This window comes from Engystomops pustulosus, chromosome 1 (assembly GCF_040894005.1).
Source record: "Engystomops pustulosus chromosome 1, aEngPut4.maternal, whole genome shotgun sequence".
Taxonomy (NCBI): domain Eukaryota; kingdom Metazoa; phylum Chordata; class Amphibia; order Anura; family Leptodactylidae; genus Engystomops; species Engystomops pustulosus.
Window position 1 is genome coordinate 79,008,093 of NC_092411.1, and position 23,613 is coordinate 79,031,705.

The 23,613-nt window shown below is 39.2% G+C and overlaps 1 protein-coding gene across 3 annotated transcripts in view; it reads left to right on the forward strand.

Annotated features, from left to right (window-relative positions):
* Positions 1-23,613, forward strand: part of TXNRD2 (thioredoxin reductase 2) — a 59,196-nt gene that overhangs the window by 29,959 nt on the left and 5,624 nt on the right. For all 3 annotated transcript variants that reach the window (XM_072144481.1, XM_072144482.1, XM_072144483.1), the window contains exons 10-16: positions 670-761; positions 862-1,036; positions 8,007-8,143; positions 8,968-9,063; positions 9,315-9,407; positions 10,913-10,984; positions 13,615-13,712. In XM_072144481.1, coding sequence (XP_072000582.1) covers positions 670-761; positions 862-1,036; positions 8,007-8,143; positions 8,968-9,063; positions 9,315-9,407; positions 10,913-10,984; positions 13,615-13,712 — 763 coding nt within the window. The remainder of the gene's footprint in view (positions 1-669; positions 762-861; positions 1,037-8,006; positions 8,144-8,967; positions 9,064-9,314; positions 9,408-10,912; positions 10,985-13,614; positions 13,713-23,613) is intronic.

Sequence of the window (23,613 nt, forward strand, 5' to 3'; positions counted from 1 at the left end):
CCTATTTTTATATAAACATACACACAGCTTCTGTGATATTCATGTACAAACTTATTTCTTTTTTTACTATATTTTTATCTGATTTTTGACCAAACAGCCTGCCTGGAATATAGGAATGGCACTTTCCCTTTGATTCTAAAAGGAGAGTGATTTTGCCATTGATATTCCTTGTAGTTGCAAAATCCTTTGTGTGTAGGTGGCTTAAATATTTAAATAACCATAATGTCTTTATTTAGTTCATAATTGACCTGTCACAGATTGTCTGTCATGGATTTTTAAATGGACCCTGACCAGACCTCATGAACTCGTACTGTAATTTGTTGCAGATTTTCTTTCACTACTGAAAGTTTTCATTTGGAGAGACATATGTGATCATGCCCACAAAGAGGCACTTAGAGTTCTTGGATGGGTGGAACCTGATGAAACTACCTGAACTGAACAAATTTTAATGCAAGGCGAGATGTGTTATGCAAATGGTGAGGGAATGTGCAAATATTCCATGTGGTTTATAGAGATTAACAGGGAATGCTATAGCATGTAAGACATGCCTATTTGGAATCATTGCAAATATGATAGGGCATAGCAGTGAAGGGAAATACAAAAATGATAATGAAGTAGTACGTAGCATATCTCTCATGAATGCTTTATCCATAATGTATTGCGTGTCAGATGTTTCCTTGGAGTGTGCAGGGTTCTTGACTGGCATTGGGCTGGAGACCACCACAATGGTTAGAAGTATTCCCCTGAGAGGCTTTGATGAGGTATGATCCTCTATCCTACTGGCTGATCTTATTAATCTGTTTAATATCCATAAAATGTTTTATCAATACACTGTACATATCCATATTTTATGTTCTACAGAAAATGGCTAATCTAGTGACAGATTACATGGAAGCTCATGGGACCAGGTTCCTGAAAAAATGTGTTCCACTGAGAGTAACAAAGCTGGAGAATGGGAAGCTTCAGGTGACCTGGGAAAACATGGATTCCGGCAAGGAAGAAATGGACACTTTTGACACCGTTATGTGGGCTATAGGTAAGACATGCTGTACCACAAATATACAAACCTGTTCTAAAAAGCCACAATTTGCATACCACAAAAGGATCTTGAACACAAAATAGATGGCAATAACATGACAGACATAGTATCATGAAGATTGTAAAAATTAAATGTTTCCTATAAATTTGATTCACTTATATTGGGAATGTTTCATCTCCGCAGCTCAGCCTTTAAAAAAAATCATAAATAGAAACCTTGTAGACATGTGAGCCAGGCCACAGAGATATGATTTATAGAGATATGCCCTGCTTATCCCAAGGACATTTGAAGACTTCAATCCTCTTTTTACACATCTGAACGTTGTAGTTTTCCGCTCTTTTTATTATTGTTGTTATTCTTTTGTATAGTAGCTGCCAGTATGAGTCATATTACTGATATAAGGTTAGGGTTACTTGTGAGAAGTAGAGGGATGTGTGCTAGGATTAATATGCTTTATTTGTTTCTCTGTATCCAGGCAGCTAAAACCTAGAAATAAAGGCAAGTTGTCTATTTACTCTCTTTGGTTTTTTTTTGTACTAACTCCACCCCTATAAGATTAGATGCATAGTGTGAAATCTGATAAATTGGTACGGTAATGGGTATGTTTCATTGTGTTTTCTCTCCACATACGCACACGCACACCAGGTGTCTCTGATAAAGCCTTGGAAGCGATAGCAGTTGTAGGGTTTCCTATCCGCAGATGTGCCACATAGACCGCCTGGTTATAAATATAAACCATGTAGAACAATAAATGCTGTGGGTCTAATTGGCCTCATACATCTTAAGCTCTGCCCTCATAATAATGGTAACATGAAGGCTGCAGAGATTTCTGTAAATAATACAGGGATAGTTTATTTTAGAAGTAATAAGCTGTGGCCATCTCAGCCCCCTGTATTATCTAGCCAGCCCCCTGTAGTATATAGCCAACTAGGCAGCCCCCTGCAGTATATAGCCAGCCCCCAGTATGCCCAGCACATAAAACAAATAAACCGAGTACTCACTTTCTTTTCTTTTTTCTCAGCTTCTTTGCTTGAAAGTTGCTTTTGCTCACACAATGATTTTTTATTCATTTTTTTTCTAAAAAAGATGCATCAACCCATTATAGTCGATGGTGTCAATCACATTTTTTTTCACCGACCTACGGAAAAAAAATCATTGCAAGCGTCTCTCCCATGAAAGTCTATAGGGCTTCACACAAAAATAAATAATAATAAAACACAGATGTAAAATAATCTGTAACGTTGGTTGTGAGAGCCCATAGCGTTTCCCTGCAGTAAGGGCACCATGCATATGACGCAGAAATGGGCATGTTGTATAAGCCAAGTTTTTCGGCACAAAAAATGTGCTCAAAAACCTCACCTCGGCTTATGAGTCAATAAAAAAAATAAACTTACATACTCATCCTCCGGTCCCTGATGCTCATCGCGAATCACAAATGGCTGTATACTACATGGGGGCTGGCTGTATACTACATGGCGGCTGGCTGGCTGTATACTACATGGCGGCTGGCTGGCTGTATACTACATGGCGGCTGGCTGGCTGTATACTACATGGCGGCTGGCTGGCTGGCTGTATACTACATGGGGTCTGGCTGGCTGTATACTACATGGGGTCTGGCTGGCTGTATACTACATGGGGTCTGGCTGGCTGTATACTACATGGGGTCTGGCTGGCTGTATACTACATGGGGTCTGGCTGGCTGTATACTACATGGGGGCTGGCTGGCTGTATACTACATGGGGGTTGGCTGGCTCTATACTACATGGGGGCTGGCTCTATACTACATGGGGGCTGGTTGGCTATATACTGGGAGGCTGTGACCAATGCATTTCCCACACTTGACTTATACTGGAATCAATAGGTTTTCCCAGTTTTTGGTGGTAAAATTAGGGGTCTCGGCTTATACTCGGGTTCGGGTTATAGTCTTGTATGTACAGTGATTCTTCCTTTACTTCCATGGGTTCAAGCACAAGGTAGTGACACGGCCCTGGGTTAGAGAAAACTCCCCATGGCGCAAAAGATTGAGCAGGTCCTATTGCTGCTCATATATACGTTTCTGGGAAATCATTTCCAATGGTCATCGACAACTGAGCAGAGATCACCTGCCAGTGACACACGGGATGCAAATATTGGTCCACTGGACCGTTGTTTGCATCCAGTATAAAAAAAAGTTGCTGTGTGCAGGTAGCCGGAGTGAAGACAAGTGCCATATATTCAGGACTCATCACATTTACTTGTTGGAGATTTTATGTAGATAGAACAATTAGTATTCTCTATATTTTTGGACGATTTTACTTTTAGAAGTATCTAGTTCTTTATGGTATAATTGACTTTTGATGCTCTGCCATAGTGAGTGACTGCACATCCCTCCCATTGTATTGCAGCCAGATATTTATGATATGCCACAAATGTTACCTGGGGGAAAATTACCTGTTGTGTACAGTCCAGTAGAAAACAAGTAAAGTGCCATTGATTTCCTCTGTTACACATCTGTTCATTAGAACAAAGTACCTTTATGCATGGATATCCTTCCAGACTGGCCTGAAGAAGCAATCCATTCCTATTTCTTCAGGATTGTGAGGTTTATGGTACAGTTATGAATGGTTTACTGATTTGAAGCATCTGTCCTGGACGTTCTTCTTATGTGATTTTAAACGTATTGGTGGGATTTCAATATTGGTTCCATATTTCTCTGGATTCTGATTTTGTGAAAGGAGTAGAGACTCCTTCCACACCCTGCAACACTAAAGGGGTTTAGGGGAAGGAGAAAACTATATATTATAGTTGTCTGAAGCAGCCAAATGCTTTTCTGGCGTCGGCTCCACAAATTTACAGAGACCGGACCTCTAGATCTTGGGGAAAAATTGATTTACAGGAGATGGAAAAAACCGCCAGGCTCGGGAGTCAGGGGATTAAGGTTGCATGTGAAAATGTTGGAGCATTTTAAAACCTTAACAACTTGACTAACGGCTTTGGGGTCTCATTTACCAAATGTTAACAAATCTGATACAAAATCTGATTGCCAAATGTAATCCTAGTTGAGGAACATGAGCCAGAATGGCTGGCTGCCAGTTCTAGTCTAGCAGTGGTGTAATGTTTTAATTGCACTTTGATATGTCCAGGCGAACGGGCTACGAAGTGTTTAGAAATACGCTTCATGTGGCTTTCTCGTGATTAAAGCAGACGGCTCACAGGTGGAGACAGTAAATCGGAAAGTGTTGTGGCATTGATAACCTCAGCTGTTGTTTTTGTCAGAGCAAAGCGGGCTTGGTGGTTTTGTTCTGAATGGAGTTCATCCCTGCCTTTGCGTGCTAAGCTAGCTTTTGGCTTTATCCAAGCAGGAAGAGAGGAAAGCAGGGAAACCCCATTAACTATCCATTTGCAGAACATCCAGACCTAAAATCTCAATACACAAAGAGCTACAACGGTAGGAAGTTGTTTCACATCCGAGCCAAGATAAGGTCCTGGAGGTTTATTATTTTTGCTGCTTGATAGCATCAGCCTGGAGAACAACGGCCAGAGAGGGAACAGCAGATCTCCATCCCTAGGGGGTGACAGGAGGAAAGACAGACAGATAACCAAGTGCCGACAACTTGAGTCAGTGCTCCCAGAGGAAGTGTTGGTTTCAGCAGTTGAAATGTATATGCAGAAGTCCAGAGCTAGGCATGCAGAGGTGGCATTGTTATGTTCAGTGGGAAGGAGGAAGGTGTGAGGGTCCCTGCATTCCTAACAGATGTAGGAAATCATTGAATCATTTCTGTTATTGATGTATTTTGGTCAGCTTTGACGTGCCATGTTTTTCCACTTGTTTGCTCCAAATTCGCCTGGCCCGAACATCAAAAGACATATGTTTCTTGCCAAGTAAATATTCCTTTTTTATGCCTTGTGTTTGAAGATCCGGAGTATGTTAACATTCAGGTAAAGACGCACATATTTCTCTTTTTGGTGGGAAGGTGAAGCCCCAAGAGAAAGAAAACTGAAACAATGATGCTTTTTAATGATTTTGCCAACCAGATTACCTTGTTTTTGTTCATTTAATATCCTCTGGGCACATCCCTGGGGTTTCTACCTCACAGTTTTGGCAGGACAGTATAGACCTCATTGTAGTTCACAAATAAGCAGGTCCTCTCTTGATAATTAAATTAATCCAATTAAATACTATACCTCCTTGATCACACATGACAGAAGCTGAGCGTTTTCACGATTCATCCTTACAATGGTGTGCATGCTTGGGCAATAGAGCATGGCAGATTCATTATTATCTTGTGTATATCTCAATGTAAAACCTGTAGAAACTCCAGACATTGTATTTTCCACTCCTCATCAGCTAAATTTGTGTTTATGTTTGTATGTATGCATCTCAACTGTAGTAACACAATGTGGAGAACATGGTGACTGGTGTGCTGACCTAAATCCAGGCTGAGAATGAATGGAAAGACTATGTATGTATGTGTCTAAATTCACTCTTAGAAATAGATCGAGAAGACCAAGCATGTATAATCCAAAATCTTTATATTATATTTTTCATTATAACAGAGACATAAAGGCAAAAGTACATCACCAAACTTCAGAGTGTGTTGCCAAAGTCGGACGGTGTACAGAAAAGGACGGTCGATTGCTAACGAATTGATTAGCTCGGATATGCAAGCTAAGAAAAAAAACGTGACAAACATTTTTAGCCACTAAAAGAAAAGGCACATTCCCGTGCTTATCATGTCAAAATTGCAATGGGATCATTAAAGGTGATACAGTCAACCACCCCCGGCAAGGGACTAAAATTCCCATTAAATGTTTTTCTACATGCAACACACAAAGTGTTGTGTACATGCTAAAATGCCCGTGTGGGTTGGCATATGTTGGTCAGACCAGTAGAGCTATTAAAATTAGATTAAATGAACATAAATCCAGCATTAGACAATATCGTAATAAGGTCTTAGAGGAACACAGTACCAGCAGTGGAAAGGTTAAATATGAGACGGGCGTTGCAAAACACTTCCATGAGTTTAAACATAACGCTAGTGAGCTACGTTGGTTGGTGTTAGAGAATGTTAACCATGAGAATGAAGTAAGTAGGAAAAAGAAACTACTCCAACGTGAAGTATTTTGGATTACTCAGCTAAATACCTTACACCCGCTTGGTTTGAACGAACAGTGCAACTTTAATGTATTTTTAGGGTAAGATAGATTCTTCTATTTGCATGCTGAGATATCATGGTTTAAACAGATTTTAAAGAATTAATTGATTTGTATGTAATGTATAGATGTTTGGAATATGTGAACTAGTTTGCACATAAGGCATATCCTTTTACTCCGGCGCATGTCTGAGGAAGGAGGGTTTCCCTCCGAAACGTCACGGCACACCGGACGTTCATTGTCTCAGTAAGAAGCCACCGCTGAGAACGTGTGAACCACTCCATGGACTTTGGCAACACACTCTGAAGTTTGGTGATGTACTTTTGCCTTTATGTCTCTGTTATAATGAAAAATATAATATAAAGATTTTGGATTATACATGCTTGGTATTCTCGATCTATTTCTAAGAATGATGCGATGTTGCAAGGATGGAGAGACTTGCTGAGAATAGACCAGTGTTCACACATTCAACTGACACTTAGAGCACTTATGCACCGTATTGATTGGACTGTGTCTAAATTCACTACTGCAGCCAGGCCATGCTGTTCCTGTATACGTGAGTTTGAGTATATATGTGCATGGCCGTCTAATGTATTTAGTCATATGGGAACTATCTGGCCTTTTTGATGATTGTAATAGAAATCAATAAAAACCACACATAAACATGACCACTTCTGCCCTAACCTTCCAACTTAATGCTATTGCCATTTCAACAGGTGAATTGGAGGAGCCAGTTCTCCACTAATGTGTAGGTCCCATATTTATCAGGCTTTTATGGTAAATATACCATAGTAGCAATACCCTTATAGTGAACAGTGTATATCCTAACTTTTGGAAATTTGTAATTTGAAAATGCCAGTATATCTTCCAAATAAAATAAACTGCAGAAAAAGTTTAGTTGGTATATCTAAAAAAATTTTTTACATCGAAAGGAAAGTAATATTTGCCAAATCAGCTACTCTAACTAGGTTATGAAAGTGGCATGCATGTCAAACTTTGGCTTGACTCTTAAAGGACATCTACCACCAGGATGAAAGACTGTATGCAAAAAGCCTGAGGGGCTTCAATCTCCATTAACACCTATTGAGCTTGGAGCCCCTGGTGGTAGATGGCCTTAAAAGAGAACCTGGCATGCAAACGTCAGAATAATTCTAGTTGCCCATGGTAACCAATCACAGCTCCCCTTTAAAATATTCTTGACCATTGGTAAAATGAAAGCTGAGCTGTGATTGGTTGCCATGGGCAACTAGAAATATTCTGACTTTCAGACAGCTTGATAAATCTACCCCATTGTCGTAAATAAAGAACATTTTATGATGAGAGACGCTTCATTTTTTCCTATTTTTTGGATCACAATACTATGTTGTTTCCAAGCAGAGCACCACCTGATCTTACACAAAGTCTGTTGTGCTCTTATAATTTTTTTGGTGATAAAGAATCCTTTGGTAGTGTCTACCCAGTACATTAGACTTAATAGTCCTCATTTTGTTCTACCCATGTATGTGTCTGATCACATGAAATCACAGCAGCCTCCATGGAGGATGTGGAGGAGTAGAAGTCAATAGAGGCATTCTGTGATTTCATGTGATCAGATACACACATACATGGGGTGGATGTTGCAAATGTAACAAGACCTTAGATGACATCGCTCTGGTCACATACCACGCTGAGAAAAGGACATGGGGCGGAGTAGATGGGAGTAGCTCGCCATCCAGCTGCCCTCTGATGCCAGGCAGTATAAGATAAAGTTGATTTATGGGAATCATATCATTGTGCTTAGAGTTCTATAATTTTTTGAAAAAATTCAGAAGAAATTTCTATTTTTGTTTTTTAGGCCGTGCCCCTGAAACAAAGGGTCTGAATTTGGAAAAAGTTGGTGTCATTGTTGACCCAGAGAATGGGAAAATCATTGTAGACAATGCAGAAACCACATCTGTGTCCAACATATTTGCTATTGGCGACATTGCTGAGGTATTGTATTATTTACTTAATTGACGCGTGGTTTCTCTCTCTTCGTTTGGGCCAGACATGAATATGAATACAGTAGTCAAACTTCAGCCTTGGATCTGAAGATGTAATATTACAAGAGCTCCTTTCAACCAAAACTGTCCACGATATAATCACTATCAATTAATACCACCATAACTATCCAGGTCCCCACCCCTGTAACTATTTAACATAAATTTGCATATTCTTACGGGATCCCTTTAAAGAATGAGAATGGACCTACCAGTCTATATAACATAACACATTTCCATATAAGAGGCTCCCTCAGGGACTAATATACGGTATATTCCCTCAGGATGTGCTCCAGTCAATCATGGAGCAAATCAATGCCAATCAACACAGTGCCCGCTCATTCTTATTGTCTGGGGAGCCCGCAATAGACTCGTGCAGATAGAGAGAAGTCATTGTTTCCAGCTAGAGTGCAGTATCTGCAAGGATGTTTGCTTAGCTATTAGCGCTGAACAAATGCTTGTCCTTTCATCTGCTCCCTTATTCCCTACAATGTGTGAATGCCAGGGCACAACTTATGTTTCCTGCTGTGGTGATGGCTGCGAGCCGTGTCCCATCCAAATTTCTACAGCAGAGTACCTATTTACTATGCAGAGTACATATGTATAAGTATTGGTATATCCGTGTATAGAACTTTGTGGGTTTCATCTTTCAGCACTTTTTGCATGCACATTGATGCATGAATGGCAGACACTAGTATAATGGGTCATGGTAATCAGAGCTGACAGAAATACGGTATACTTTGGTAGAAGAAGAATTTTCTATGTTACATTTTGCAGGGTCGCCCAGAGCTGACCCCAACAGCCATTGCTGCCGGAAAACTTTTGGCTCGACGCTTGTTCAGTAACTCCACTGAATTAATGGATTATGACAGTGTAAGTAGTTCAAGGAGTTTGTTTATAGCTATTTTTATCTCTATATCCAGCTTACCTTAAACCCTATGCACAAACATATATATTATATGTGTGTGTAATATATATAGTTCATGCTAATAGTCTTATAGTTAGTTTACCATGTACAAAAGTAAGTTTGATACATTAAAGGATTGTGGGGGTCTTCATAGTCGCTATCTTTAATATATTGCACCTTATTAACATTGAGTGTTCTCTTGAAATTCACAATTCAGGTTCCCACCACAGTTTTCACCCCCCTTGAATATGGCTGTGTGGGTCTGTCTACAGCAAAGGCCCAAGAAATACATGGAGATGATGACATTGAGGTACATATTTCATTTGATTTCTGTCTCTTGCAGTGTCCTTCTGGCATACCGAGTAATTACACCTGAAATGTAGATAGTAACATTGCCTTACTGTTCACGGTCACATCCCAGGCTGGGTGTATTCATGCATTTGCAGGACTGTTGCTATCTTTAAGATACAAGATTATCACCAATGAATATTTTTGGGTATTTTATTCACTCGTGGCACCGATAAGTATAATTTGTTTCCATGGACTAAAGGTACTAATGACTTGTTCATGGCATCAATATCAGATCTAATGTGGAGATGGTTAGGGTCTGAAACCTCACAAATCAGCTAACGCCGCATCATGACTATACGGTGGGGGGTGCGTAATAAAGACCATCCACTGCGTAGTGCCAATTATAGCTCCTGCATGCCCACTACAGAGAGGATCCATGGGAGCTGAGCTGCAGGACCACTACACATTGGACAAAGGTGTCACTTTCTGTCTCCATTCACTGTGCACTTGTGTAGCTGTGGTTATCAGTTGATCATTGCGGGTGTTGGATTCCCTTGATGACTGATCCTAAGGACAGATCATATATATTTTGCGCCCACAAACCCCTTTGGTGTTTGGTTCAGCAGGCCATATTATGTTCTGTACAAATGCTGCCAGATATTCATTAGAACTTTTTTTTAGCTTCTCTAGAAATTAATTATTTCCCAATGACTGTCCTGAAATTTTCAGCCTACGTCGATGATAAATGTTGCACAATAACACAGCAGCTGAGAGTGTTTGCAGTAATATATGCTCCCATTATCATATTTTTCTACTTGTCTTATGAATCGTCCATTAATCCTTAAGTGTGTTAACACCACCTGCAAGCGTACATATGACAAAAATGTCATCTATCCTGCCCCTTCTCCATTTTCATTGATTTGATTGACACCTGGATACAGTCTGTGACAGAGCTATAGCTGCAGGGTCTGCGTGACGTTTTTTCAACACCCATAATGAGACTATCCAGGACTGCACTGAACCTCAGGCGAAATGTAGAGGACATAGCAGAAATGGTGAGTCAAAGGTTGGTGCAGAATTATGCTGCCTGTGGCTGCAGTTCACTCTCAGCTATCCACAGGTTCATTCTTGAAGATTCTTATATTTTCAATGAACCAGAAATTGCCCCATCACTTTGGAGTTGCTTTCAAAGTACAAAGAACATCTAATGTGGTTTTCGTGTTCAAAATAACAGGTTAAGTGAGTGATGAAATACTTTCTTACCAAATGTAAATGGTAAAGGTACATCTTAAAATAGTGTTTATCATGTATATTATAGGAATGCATTAGTTCAACTTTAAACTGTGCAAAACAGCAGACCATTTTTTAAAAATTAAAATAGTAAAAAAAATAAAAACTTTTATAACTGTCTTCTGCAACTTTTATTTATAATTCTAAGAAATGCAAAACAAACTTGTTTTTTTGACACTGTCACGTAAAAAGGAAATAACAAATGAACTTCCGTACTACATTTCTGTATTTCAGGTCTTCCATGCATATTACAAGCCCTTGGAGTTTGCAGTTTCTCAAAGAGATTCCTCTCAGTGTTATATTAAGGTTAGAGCATAATATGGTTTCCCCAGACCATAGTCAGGGCTTCAGAAGGTTTGCTATTTTTGTTTGCTTGCCAGTATTGTTTTGATGCTTATACATATGTCTGGGTAGCTTTGGGCTTGGACCCTCCTAGCTCTCCCCTGTCTAAAAACTGAATTTTGGATAGGAAATAAAGATATTTGTTATGTCCTTATGTGTCCTTGACAATTTTTACTTGTGTGGTGATTTGGGAGCTGTTAGATTCCCTTACTTGATTGGGATAGCACATTTGAGTTGGAGACAAATCTTTGAGACAACAGTAGAAGGATAGGAATTTGGCAAAGACTGGCAAAGCATGGATAGGGTGGTAAACATAGATAAAAAAGAAGAGGGAGAAGTGGCACAGATACATGTGTGGGTAAAAAGCTTAAATTGGCTAAATGTGCAAAATACCAGATATACCTGGAGAATTTTGGGAACATTTATTAGGCCTTATGCAACAGGTTTTGTGGTAAACAAGGCCTGCATGTGAATTTTTCAAGTGGGTGGGCAGGGAGAGGGGGTGGCCAGGTCATGGACAAACAAACAGTATTTTTTGGACTATAAGACACACTTTTTTAGCAAGGAAAAAATGTTGTGCAGTGTGCAGTGTCTTATAGTTCAAAGGCTAGGAGCATCCAGTACTGCTAGACCCTCCTGACGTGTGTGTCAGCGAGCGCGTGTGTGTCAGCGTTGAGTTTGTTCATGTGAGTGAATGATTGTAGCCGACCTGAGTGAGTGAACGTATGTAGCCAAGCTCTGTGTTGTGTCTGACCAACATAGAACTTTTAATTGTGTCAGCGAGCGTATGTAACCGACCTGAGTGAGTGAACGTATGTAGCCAAGCTCTGTGTTGTGTCTGACTAACATAGAACTTTTAATTGTTGTTAAATATACTTTCTTTGGATGACTAAATTGGGATGTATCTTATAGTCTGAAAAATATGGTAAATTATTGCTCAGTGGTGGACCACAAAGGCAAAACAAGGGGACACATACTATGAAAGGAAATTTCATATTGCCACGAAAGGAAAATGAAATGTGATGAGAAAATCAGTTTCTATAGCGCATTCTTTTTTTTTGTATGTTACGAATCCATCCCCAAACTCTCCCTTTTGATGACTGCAGCATTCAGCTTTGTAATTTTTTTATCTGACTGAAGATTGCTCACAAAAGGAAAAATATTTAGTATTTTAGTATAGTAAAAGGTTGGAGAAGGCATAGCACAAAAATTGCTCAAAAACTACCTGATAAAACACATGAAGTGACTTTAGGCTAAAGTGTATACCATATATACTTGAGTAAAAGCCAAGTTTTTCAGCTTATACTTGAGTCAAGGAAAAAAAACAGTGTACTCACCTTCCGGAGCATCGCTGTATAGTAGAGTACCTGCTGGGGGGGGGGGGGCGTCGGAAGGTGAGTACACTGTTTGTATTTTTCTTACTGGCATTATATCGGAGGCAGGGGCTGCAGGCTTTATACTTTGAAGCTGGCAGGCTATATACTACAGGGGGCTGGAAGGCTATATACTGCAGGGGCTGCTAAGCTATGTACTGCAGGGGCTGCTAAGCTATGTACTGCAGGGGCTGCTAAGCTATGTACTGCAGGGGCTGCTAAGCTATGTACTGCAGGGGCTGCTAAGCTATGTACTGCAGGGGCTGCTAAGCTATGTACTGCAGGGGCTGCTAAGCTATGTACTGCAGGGGCTGCTAAGCTATATACCTCAGGGGCAGGCAGGCTATATACTGGGGGGTAGGCAGGCTATATTTATAGGGGCTGGCAGGCTATATACTAGGGGGTTAGCAGGCTATATACTACAGTGGCTTGCAGGCTATATACTACAGGGGACTGGCAGGGTATATACTACAGGGGCTGGCAGGCTATATACTACAGGGGCCGCCAGGCTATATACTACTGGGGGCTGGCCGGCTATATACTACTGGGGGCTGGCCGGCTATATACAACTGGGGGCTGGCCGGCTATATACTACTGGGGGCGGGCCGGCTATATACTACTGGGGGCGGGCCGGCTATATACTACTGGGGGCGGGCCGGCTATATACTACAGGGGACTTGCTGGCTATATACTGGGGAGGCTGTGACCAATGCATTTCCCAACCTTGGCTTATACTCGAGTCAATACGTTTTTCCAGTTTTTATTGGTAAAGGGTTCTCGGGTTATACTCGGGTTGGCTTATACTCGAGTAATTAATTTGTGTTTTCTTTGTTGAAGCCGCTATACAGTGTGTGGAGCCTTCTGCTCGTGGCCTCCTGATCACTAATCAGACAAGGTCTGAGTGTGGGATATGGTTCATCAATATGCTTGGAGGAGGGGCTTAGAGGGTTTGTTAAGAATGAGAGAAGCATGACTGCTTTATTCCCAAAACAGCTCCACCTCTATCCATATTTTATGTATGCCACTTATTCCCATTTATTTCTGTAAAGCTAGGGTGCACAAGGTGTGGTGCTACTTCTGAAAGCCACAGCCATGTTTTCCCAACCCTAGAGTGTGTTATTGGCAACAAAAAGATTAAGTAAATCTGTCTTATAAAACTTAAGCTATGTTTTTTTTAAATCTCATATATGATTTCTGTATCATTTATTTTCTTTATTATAGATGATTTGCCTTAGAGGGTTACACCAAAAAATTGTGGGTCTTCATTTCATTGGGCCAAATGCTGGAGAAGTCATACAAGGATTTGCACTAGGAATAAAGTATGTATTTTAAATGAATGGAAAGTTTCAATGTTGGTTAGACACCTAACCCAAACTTATGTTTTGGAAAATTTGGTGAGCTAATTTGATTTTTATTTAGAAGTTAAGATATAAACCGTATTTTTCGGACTCTAGGCGCACCAAATTATAAGGCGCGCCATCAATAAATTCCTGCTAAAACGTCTAGATTCATATATAAGGCGCACCGGATTATAAGGTACAGCTGATTATAAGGATGAATGACCAGCAGGTGGCAGACCTGTGCACCTTTCAAGGCAGCTGTTGTCTGTAAGTACGGTACATATATAAGGCGCACTGGACTAAAGGATTTTTTGTGCGACTTATAGTACGAAAAATACGGTATATGGGTATTGTTGTTTTTCATATTCATATCTCCTGCATAGTTCTCAATAATAGTAAAAAGACACCACAGCCTTGTCTTACTCATCTTGAGGTTGAAGTGCTGAAGATTGATTACTTGAAGTATTTCTTTCTTTTTGTGAAGCTTCAAAATATTCACTCAGATCTTGTTACTATCTGTCACTTATCAGAACAGGCTTTACATTCCCTGTAAAGAATGAATAGCTTCTTAGCTATGGTGCTGGACCATGATAGCAGCCATGGCATGTCAGTGATGAGTCCTCGTCTCCTAATTATAGTTTTTTTTACTACATCAAGAAGTAATGTAATGACTAAGGCACACATTTTGGTCCTTGTTCACCTATTTCTGCTCACTACTATATACAACAGTTGAAAATGTATGAAACACTGTATATTTGTACTTAATTCTTTTCCATTTATATTTAGTTTCTCTAAAATTAAAACATACTGTAATGCTTCTTTTCCTATTTCTCAGACCTCAGATTCACCATGGGCTGTCTTTGCACTTGTTTTTTTAGCTCTTTTTGTTCAAATTGTGAATTAAGGAATAACTATTTTAATATTTTGTGATGTGGAGAACCCTGTGTTTATGATATTTTTAGTTGTTAACATAAAAAGGGTTGGGTTTTTTTTTCAAACTTTTTTTTAGGTCCCCTAGGGTGCTTGAATCCTCGGGGGTCTGATTACTCATTCAATATACTGCAATACTATTGTAATACAGTATATTGTCAAATTGCTCATTCTGTATAATTACACCTCACCTGGCCTGAGAGCTTTGCAGGGGCTCCCAGATGTCATGGCATCCAATTGCCCAATAACATCTCCGTATGTAATGGAGAGTATTGCTATTGCCTTTTCCTCTAGAGGGAGTCTACTACCTCCCAATCCCCCATCCACTCCCAGTATTGAATAGGGCATGAGTTTTCCAATCATACCTTTTCCATTTTTTTGGGATATTAACAATTTGAAGCAACATCGTATGGCAAATAGGCAGAAACCACATCTTCATTTTGCTACATAATGGGACCGGGCATCAAGCCCTCCACCCTTAAATTACGGAATTACTCCCAAATACATTATATACCACAAAAAAATAAGGAGTCAAACAATTCTCCAATAAAATTACATATAGTTTTTTATTTCATTACTATATTAAAATTACAATTACAATGGATGTTAAATGGAGGATATCCAAAAAGTGGTCTGGGTATGCTGCCCACCTCACTAACAAAAGGGTATGTTCACCATAAATCTATCACAGTTATTGCTTATTTCCCCAGTAAGAAAAGTAAAGTGCATATATGCCTAAACAACATCTACTTAGGTATAATATTTTCATTTTGGTGAAACTTTTAAGTAAAAGACCAGTGTCTTACCCATGATGTAGTGTAGGTAGAGAAAGCTCCCAGACACCCCAACGCGCGTTTCGCCCACGCTTCCTCAGGGGGTACGAAACAAACGCTGGGGAGCCGGAATTTAAATGTTTTACCTGACCGGATGAAGTATCTTGCGCATGCGCCTCGAACAAATCTCCGGCGTGTTAACATACCCCACTTCCGGTGCCCGGGAGCCAGTGCGCACGCTCGGAATCCGACAGCGCTATCGGACTTCCGGTCATGCGCAGAGCGCCCTAGGCAACGGGGGATGCCAACCAGTCAGAGATGTCTACTGCGCATGCGCCATCATCCGGATCGAAACGAGTCTAGGGTAAGGATATAATGTATATGGAGGAGAATACATTGATCGTAATTAGTCAGAGCAAAAGTGACAATGTGCATAACTTGTATACCAAATTCAGGCATCTTGGAAGGTATGAATTACCCTATTGTGAAGTTATAATTATTATGTTAAATGTGTTAAATATACATTTTGTGACTATACATATATAGCACAAAAAATAATAAATAATTAAAGTGTCCACCATCGATTAATATTAATATTATGAAAATATATATATATATCTCAGTGATCTCCAAAATTACATAAAGTGCAAAATCTATATAAAGTGCTAATTACAAAGTGCCATGTGCAATTTCATAGGTCATACACACACATATAAAAGTATATACAGACAAACAAACAATTTTTAGAAAAATATACTTCACCCCATATCCAAATATTTATCCCATTTGAGAGAAAGGGATATTAATCTCCCTATCTTTTTCAAAAAAGTGCAAATAATAGTGCAACCAATTAACTATTACCTTCCATCTCTTAACCCTTTGGGGTTAAATATTCTCTCTTTAAATAACTACTATATACAATGAAATGCTACATTTTTCTTAAAAGTTATATACAAATATACTTTCCTCCAAACATAATTTCTTTCCTAAATATACAAAACATGTTAAATATATTAAACATACAGAGCATATTGCGACTTCATTCCGACAGCTTCTTATGTTTTATTCCATTGTTTTCGTTCCACAATACATAAATTTCTTCTATTAATTCATTATTCCTTCTCCCATCTTATTCCATCATAAAGTCCAGCTCCTCCCAGCATGTAATCCTTCTACTCAGTACAAGAAAAAATATATATAGTTAAAATCTAGAAAAACGGATATAGACAATTTTCCAATTTTATTCGGCTCACAAAAATGGGGCAAAGCTCAAGGCTTCATTAAGACCTGCTGGGGACATGGTGCCCAGTTGCACAATCCACCTACATTCTTTCTGGGCTAAAATCCTTTTCAAGTTACCCCCCCTGACTCCACAATGTACCACTTCTATACCTCTTACCTGAAATCCCTTCGGGTCACATCCATGGTGGTGGTAGAAGTGGCGCGGCACCGATTTTAATTCTCTTATGTTGGTCGCGCTCTTCGCCTTCATAATATCCCTTACGTGTTCCCTCACTCTTGTACCTAGATCTCTCGAGGTAAGTCCCACATAGATTTTTGGGCACTCACACGTCGCGTAATATATCACCCCCGTGGTGTTACATGAGATGTACTCCCTAATTTTATATGTCCTACCTCCATCTGCCGCATCAAAAGAGTGGGCACGTTGTATATTTTGACACGATATGCATTTACCACATGGGAAACTGCCTACCTTTTTTGTCCTCTGTCCAAAGGGATATTCCATCTTAGGGACGTAATGGCTTTGTACCAATAGGTCTTTTAAATTTTTACTTCTCCTTGCCGTAAGTAATGGTCTCTCCGTCAGCAGTGTTTTCAGTGTAGCATCTGTTTTTAAAACGGACCAGTGTTTACTAAGAATACCTCTCAGATTATCCCATGGGAGGTAGGACATATAAAATTAGGGAGTACATCTCATGTAACACCACGGGGGTGATATATTACGCGACGTGTGAGTGCCCAAAAATCTATGTGGGACTTACCTCGAGAGATCTAGGTACAAGAGTGAGGGAACACGTAAGGGATATTATGAAGGCGAAGAGCGCGACCAACATAAGAGAATTAAAACCGGTGCCGCGCCACTTCTACCACCACCATGGATGTGACCCGAAGGGATTTCAGGTAAGAGGTATAGAAGTGGTACATTGTGGAGTCAGGGGGGGTAACTTGAAAAGGATTTTAGCCCAGAAAGAATGTAGGTGGATTGTGCAACTGGGCACCATGTCCCCAGCAGGTCTTAATGAAGCCTTGAGCTTTGCCCCATTTTTGTGAGCCGAATAAAATTGGAAAATTGTCTATATCCGTTTTTCTAGATTTTAACTATATATATTTTTTCTTGTACTGAGTAGAAGGATTACATGCTGGGAGGAGCTGGACTTTATGATGGAATAAGATGGGAGAAGGAATAATGAATTAATAGAAGAAATTTATGTATTGTGGAACGAAAACAATGGAATAAAACATAAGAAGCTGTCGGAATGAAGTTGCAATATGCTCTGTATGTTTAATATATTTAACATGTTTTGTATATTTAGGAAAGAAATTATGTTTGGAGGAAAGTATATTTGTATATAACTTTTAAGAAAAATGTAGCATTTCATTGTATATAGTAGTTATTTAAAGAGAGAATATTTAACCCCAAAGGGTTAAGAGATGGAAGGTAATAGTTAATTGGTTGCACTATTATTTGCACTTTTTTGAAAAAGATAGGGAGATTAATATCCCTTTCTCTCAAATGGGATAAATATTTGGATATGGGGTGAAGTATATTTTTCTAAAAATTGTTTGTTTGTCTGTATATACTTTTATATGTGTGTGTATGACCTATGAAATTGCACATGGCACTTTGTAATTAGCACTTTATATAGATTTTGCACTTTATGTAATTTTGGAGATCACTGAGATATATATATATTTTCATAATATTAATATTAATCGATGGTGGACACTTTAATTATTTATTATTTTTTGTGCTATATATGTATAGTCACAAAATGTATATTTAACACATTTAACATAATAATTATAACTTCACAATAGGGTAATTCATACCTTCCAAGATGCCTGAATTTGGTATACAAGTTATGCACATTGTCACTTTTGCTCTGACTAATTACGATCAATGTATTCTCCTCCATATACATTATATCCTTACCCTAGACTCGTTTCGATCCGGATGATGGCGCATGCGCAGTAGACATCTCTGACTGGTTGGCATCCCCCGTTGCCTAGGGCGCTCTGCGCATGACCGGAAGTCCGATAGCGCTGTCGGATTCCGAGCGTGCGCACTGGCTCCCGGGCACCGGAAGTGGGGTATGTTAACACGCCGGAGATTTGTTCGAGGCGCATGCGCAAGATACTTCATCCGGTCAGGTAAAACATTTAAATTCCGGCTCCCCAGCGTTTGTTTCGTACCCCCTGAGGAAGCGTGGGCGAAACGCGCGTTGGGGTGTCTGGGAGCTTTCTCTACCTACACTACATCATGGGTAAGACACTGGTCTTTTACTTAAAAGTTTCACCAAAATGAAAATATTATACCTAAGTAGATGTTGTTTAGGCATATATGCACTTTACTTTTCTTACTGGGGAAATAAGCAATAACTGTGATAGATTTATGGTGAACATACCCTTTTGTTAGTGAGGTGGGCAGCATACCCAGACCACTTTTTGGATATCCTCCATTTAACATCCATTGTAATTGTAATTTTAATATAGTAATGAAATAAAAAACTATATGTAATTTTATTGGAGAATTGTTTGACTCCTTATTTTTTTGTGGTATATATCGTATGGCAAATACTTGTATAACAAACATTTTATACAAAAATAAAACTGAACTTCACTCCTCAACAGAAACTCCCACCACTCTGGTTTTTTTAAGTAATGTAGAAGATGTTGTTTTATTAAAAAAGCAAATTAGCATATTGTGGCCACGGCAGCCGGCACCAGCTCTTTGTGCAAAAATTGACTTCCTTTGCAAAAGGAAAGAAGAAATTTGTGCATTTGCTTACATGATACCGTCCCTGCTGAAATGCAGAGGTAATTCACATAGGGATAAAAAACAGGTTTTACTTTTTAAAAAACAGGACACTGGGAAGCAGGGAAGGTATGTCTGAAAAACTTATCGTTTTTTTTTTTTTTTTTAATTAGGGCCACAGTCATCTCGCCTAGAGGGCAATTTGGTGGTCTAGTGTACTAGATCTATGAGCAAAATCCATGATGATAAGCCAGGGACACTTACTCATAAATCCAGGCACCATGACTGCAGTAATCTTCTTTTATTTATTATCCATGGCCTCCTTCCTTCTAAAATCAACTTTTAAAATGATGCTAATGAGCCTGAAGGGCTCTGGTGGGTGCCTCCAGAGCACCTCAGGAATGTGTTTTCACAACTTGTTACAAAATACAGAGTAGGTCTTCCCTCCTCCTGCACTTCCTGTTACTGCTAGATTACAGAGGCAAAGGGAGGAGGGAGAGGTAGACATATTCTTCCCATTGTAACAGCCTATGAATCTGAAGCACTGAGGGTATCTGGATACACCCACCAAGCTCATTATCATCATTTTAAATGTTTATTTTTGAACGAAAAAAGCCATGGATAACAAATATAAGAAAATTACCACAGTCACACTGGATCTATGAGTAAGTATGTTTACAGGTGGTCTGACTGTCTCAACACTAGACTAAGACCCCTTATCTGTCCTGTATTGTAGACTATTGGCATTGGCTCATCCTGCAAGCTTTGCCTTAAACTGATTGCTATGGGACTTCTTGCATGGCTCTGTAGGACTGTGGCTCAATGTCGCTATTCTGCATTAGGAGGAAGGTAAGTGGTCCCTTTTTCTGAGCGTTGTAGTGTGTCTCCTGTGGGTAGGAGAACAATGGAAAAACCTCTTCAATTTGGAACTAAAGAGTTGAAGGGAAAATGTCCCTTTCACCACTAAACCCACTGGTAGGATATTACATATCTTTTTGTAGGTTTGTTTCTTTTATGGTAAAAAAAATCGCTTATTTGCCTATTTAAACATAAAATAAATCACTGTCATATGCTGTAAATGAGATAAAGACATGTTTGAGAAAGCAAGCTACAGATGCCCCTATTTCCCAATATGTCTTTAACTGACATGTGTCTGGTCCTGCAGAACATAAAACTATGATCCTAGTACATTTTTAAAGCTGAGATTCTTATCTTCAAAATAACACCAGAAGCATGGTTTTAGGTGTTGTATGCTTTTTGCATTGGGAAAGAGAAAGAAAATCCATGCAGCAAAGCTTCTTGTCCTTTCAATTCTCAAAAGAGAAATTGCAGGTTAATCTAGCATTCATCTAGGTAAATTATGTCTTCCTTTACTCTTTTACACATCTTGCTGTAACTTGTCATTTGTTTTCACACACACATAACACTTCATTTTTTAGACAGCATGGAAATTAGATTACTGCTGTTTTAGCTGCAGCTCCTGATCGATTGCTCAGTTATGTCAGTCTATAGCTGCAGGCTGGCAGGGGAGAAGCAGTTTGACACAGTGTTTGGAGCATCTGATCAAAGCCAGACCTTTGAAAACTTCAGGGCCAGACAGGCTGACACAATTCTCTGTGCTTCCTCTACATACATTCTGTTACTGTTCTGCCACTAATTGCATACATAGATCAAATGTCATTATGACATTGTATACTGGCATCTATTGAAGGAAAGCAATGGAGAAATGCATACATGTATGTATGTATGCATAGCTATAATTCTATGCTGGGTTGAGATAAAGATGCTGCCTCTTGGCTTTGGCATGAATACTGAGAGATTCAAGGCAAGATACAAGTGACTTGCATCTGGACAACTAAGTCATACGCCTTGCCATTCCTCTTTAGCCATGTCCTTACCTCTATCGTTAGCAGGGTCAGCTCCAGGTTTCAGTAGGCCCATGGGCAGCAGAGCCTCAATAGGCCCCTTTGCAGTAAACTCCATAGCTGGTAAGTCTTTGCTGCATATTGCACCAATCGCGGGTGTTTTCCCAACGATCGCCGCCGGCAATGCTGCCAGCACCTTCAAAAGGATGGCAGCGCGTTGGCGCCTCCATCTTGCCGCGGATCATCGGGGATTGACGATCCGTCACCATGACGGCACATTGGAATGAATGAGGAGATAAACCCCATTCATGTAGTATGGCAGTATATTATAGGATCGATCAGACAACCTAGGGTTAAGTACCCTAGGGAGTCGGAAAAATAGTAAAAGTAAAAATTAAAAAAGTTTAAAAAATAATTATAATTAAAAAAACGAAAAATTTTAATCACCCCCTTTCCCTAGAACTGATATAAATATTAATAAACAGAAAAATTCATAAATACATTAGGTATCGCCGCTTCCGAAAATGCCGATCTATCAAAATATAATAACGGTTTTTCACTGCATTTTACCCTGTAGCGGAAAATAGCACCCAAATTCGAAAATGGTACTTTTTTGCCATTTTGAAAAATATTTTAAAAATCAATAAAAAGTGATCAAAAGATCACACAGTCCTAAAAATTATAGCAATGAAAACGCCATCAAAAGTCGCAAAAAATGACATCACCCACAGCTCCATACACCAAAGTATGAAAGTTATTGGTGCCAGAAGATGGCAAAAAAATTTTAAAAAAATTTTGTACAGGAGGTTTTAATTTTTGTAAATGTATGAAAACATTATAAAACCTATACAAATTTGTTTTCCCCATGATCGCACCGACTCAAAGAATAAAGTAGACATGTCATTTGTGGTGCACAGTGAAAGCTGTAAAATCCAAGCCCACAAGAAAACAGCGCAAATGCGTTTTTTCACCATTTTCACTGCATTTGGAATTTTTTTCCTGCTTCCCAATACACGACATGGAATATTAAATACTATCACTATGAAGTGAATCTGTTACGCAAAAATAAGCCATAACACAGCTCTTCATGTGGAGAAATAAAAAAGTTATAGATTTTTGAAGGTGGGGAGTGAAAAATGGAAGTGAAAAAACTAAAAAGGGCCAAGTCGTTAAGGGGTTAAAAATTCAGATACTAAAACAAACTTTAAAATATTCCCTAGTTTATCAAACAGCCCCCTCATGGTATTTTATATAAAGTCCCCCTCACCACTAAGAGATTCATTAGATACAGCCCCCCTCACCACTATAGATTCATTAGATACAGCCCCCCTCGACCCCATGGATTCCTTATGTACAGCCTTATGTGGGCCCCCCCAGCAGCTCTGGGCCCCAGCACTTGTCCGGGTATGTCCAGTGCTGGTGCCGGGCCTGATCATTAGTATAGAGCTTTGGAATTTCTTTTAGGACCCTTAAACGAAGAAATGTGACTCTCCTGATGTAAGATTTAAAAACAATTTTAAAAATTCCATAATTATATAAAAATACATATAAATGAATTACACACTATACTCCAACATCTAACCAGTATACCATGACCTTTACATCAACAATCTCTGATGATCAATAACTTGTGACAAACTATACCATGTAATTTATTTTAAAAAATGAGGCCAATGATGTTGAACCATAAAAAAAATGAGGCCAAATTTTAGAAGCAGTGCGTGAAGAATGTACATGCTTGCGTCTTACAAACAGCATAAATCACAACTAGTAAACACTGTGGAACAGGTATCTGTGATTAAATGAGGAAACCCTCAGTGGTATTGAAGTTGATGGCACACATGTCTTCCATAAGAATGAAAAGGACAAATATCAACCGTATGCTGATAAGCTAATGCCCATATATAAGTGATCATCAGCAAGTGTGACTACCACTATAAAAGCAGAAGTTTTGGCAGTTTGTTGGTCTGGTGCAAATGTGTCTGAAACCAATACAAACAAAGAAGTACATACTGTATATCCTAAATTATATAACCCATCAATCTGCAAAGGGTTATAAGGTCCATTTCCAGACAATTTGAAGTCCATCATTCTGTTGTAAGAGCTTATTCACAATAATGATAAATATTAAAGATAGATGACAATCTTTAAAGAAATGAGCCTTCCCTGCAAATGTACCCCAAGGTCAAATGTGAGAAATTCTCAGAGAGTCCTCAGAGAAATTTTTTATCATAGGATCTGGACACCTTGCAGTCATTGAAAGTCCTTAGAACATTGGTCCTCAACCTGGGCTGCACCCAAAAAAATATTTCTAG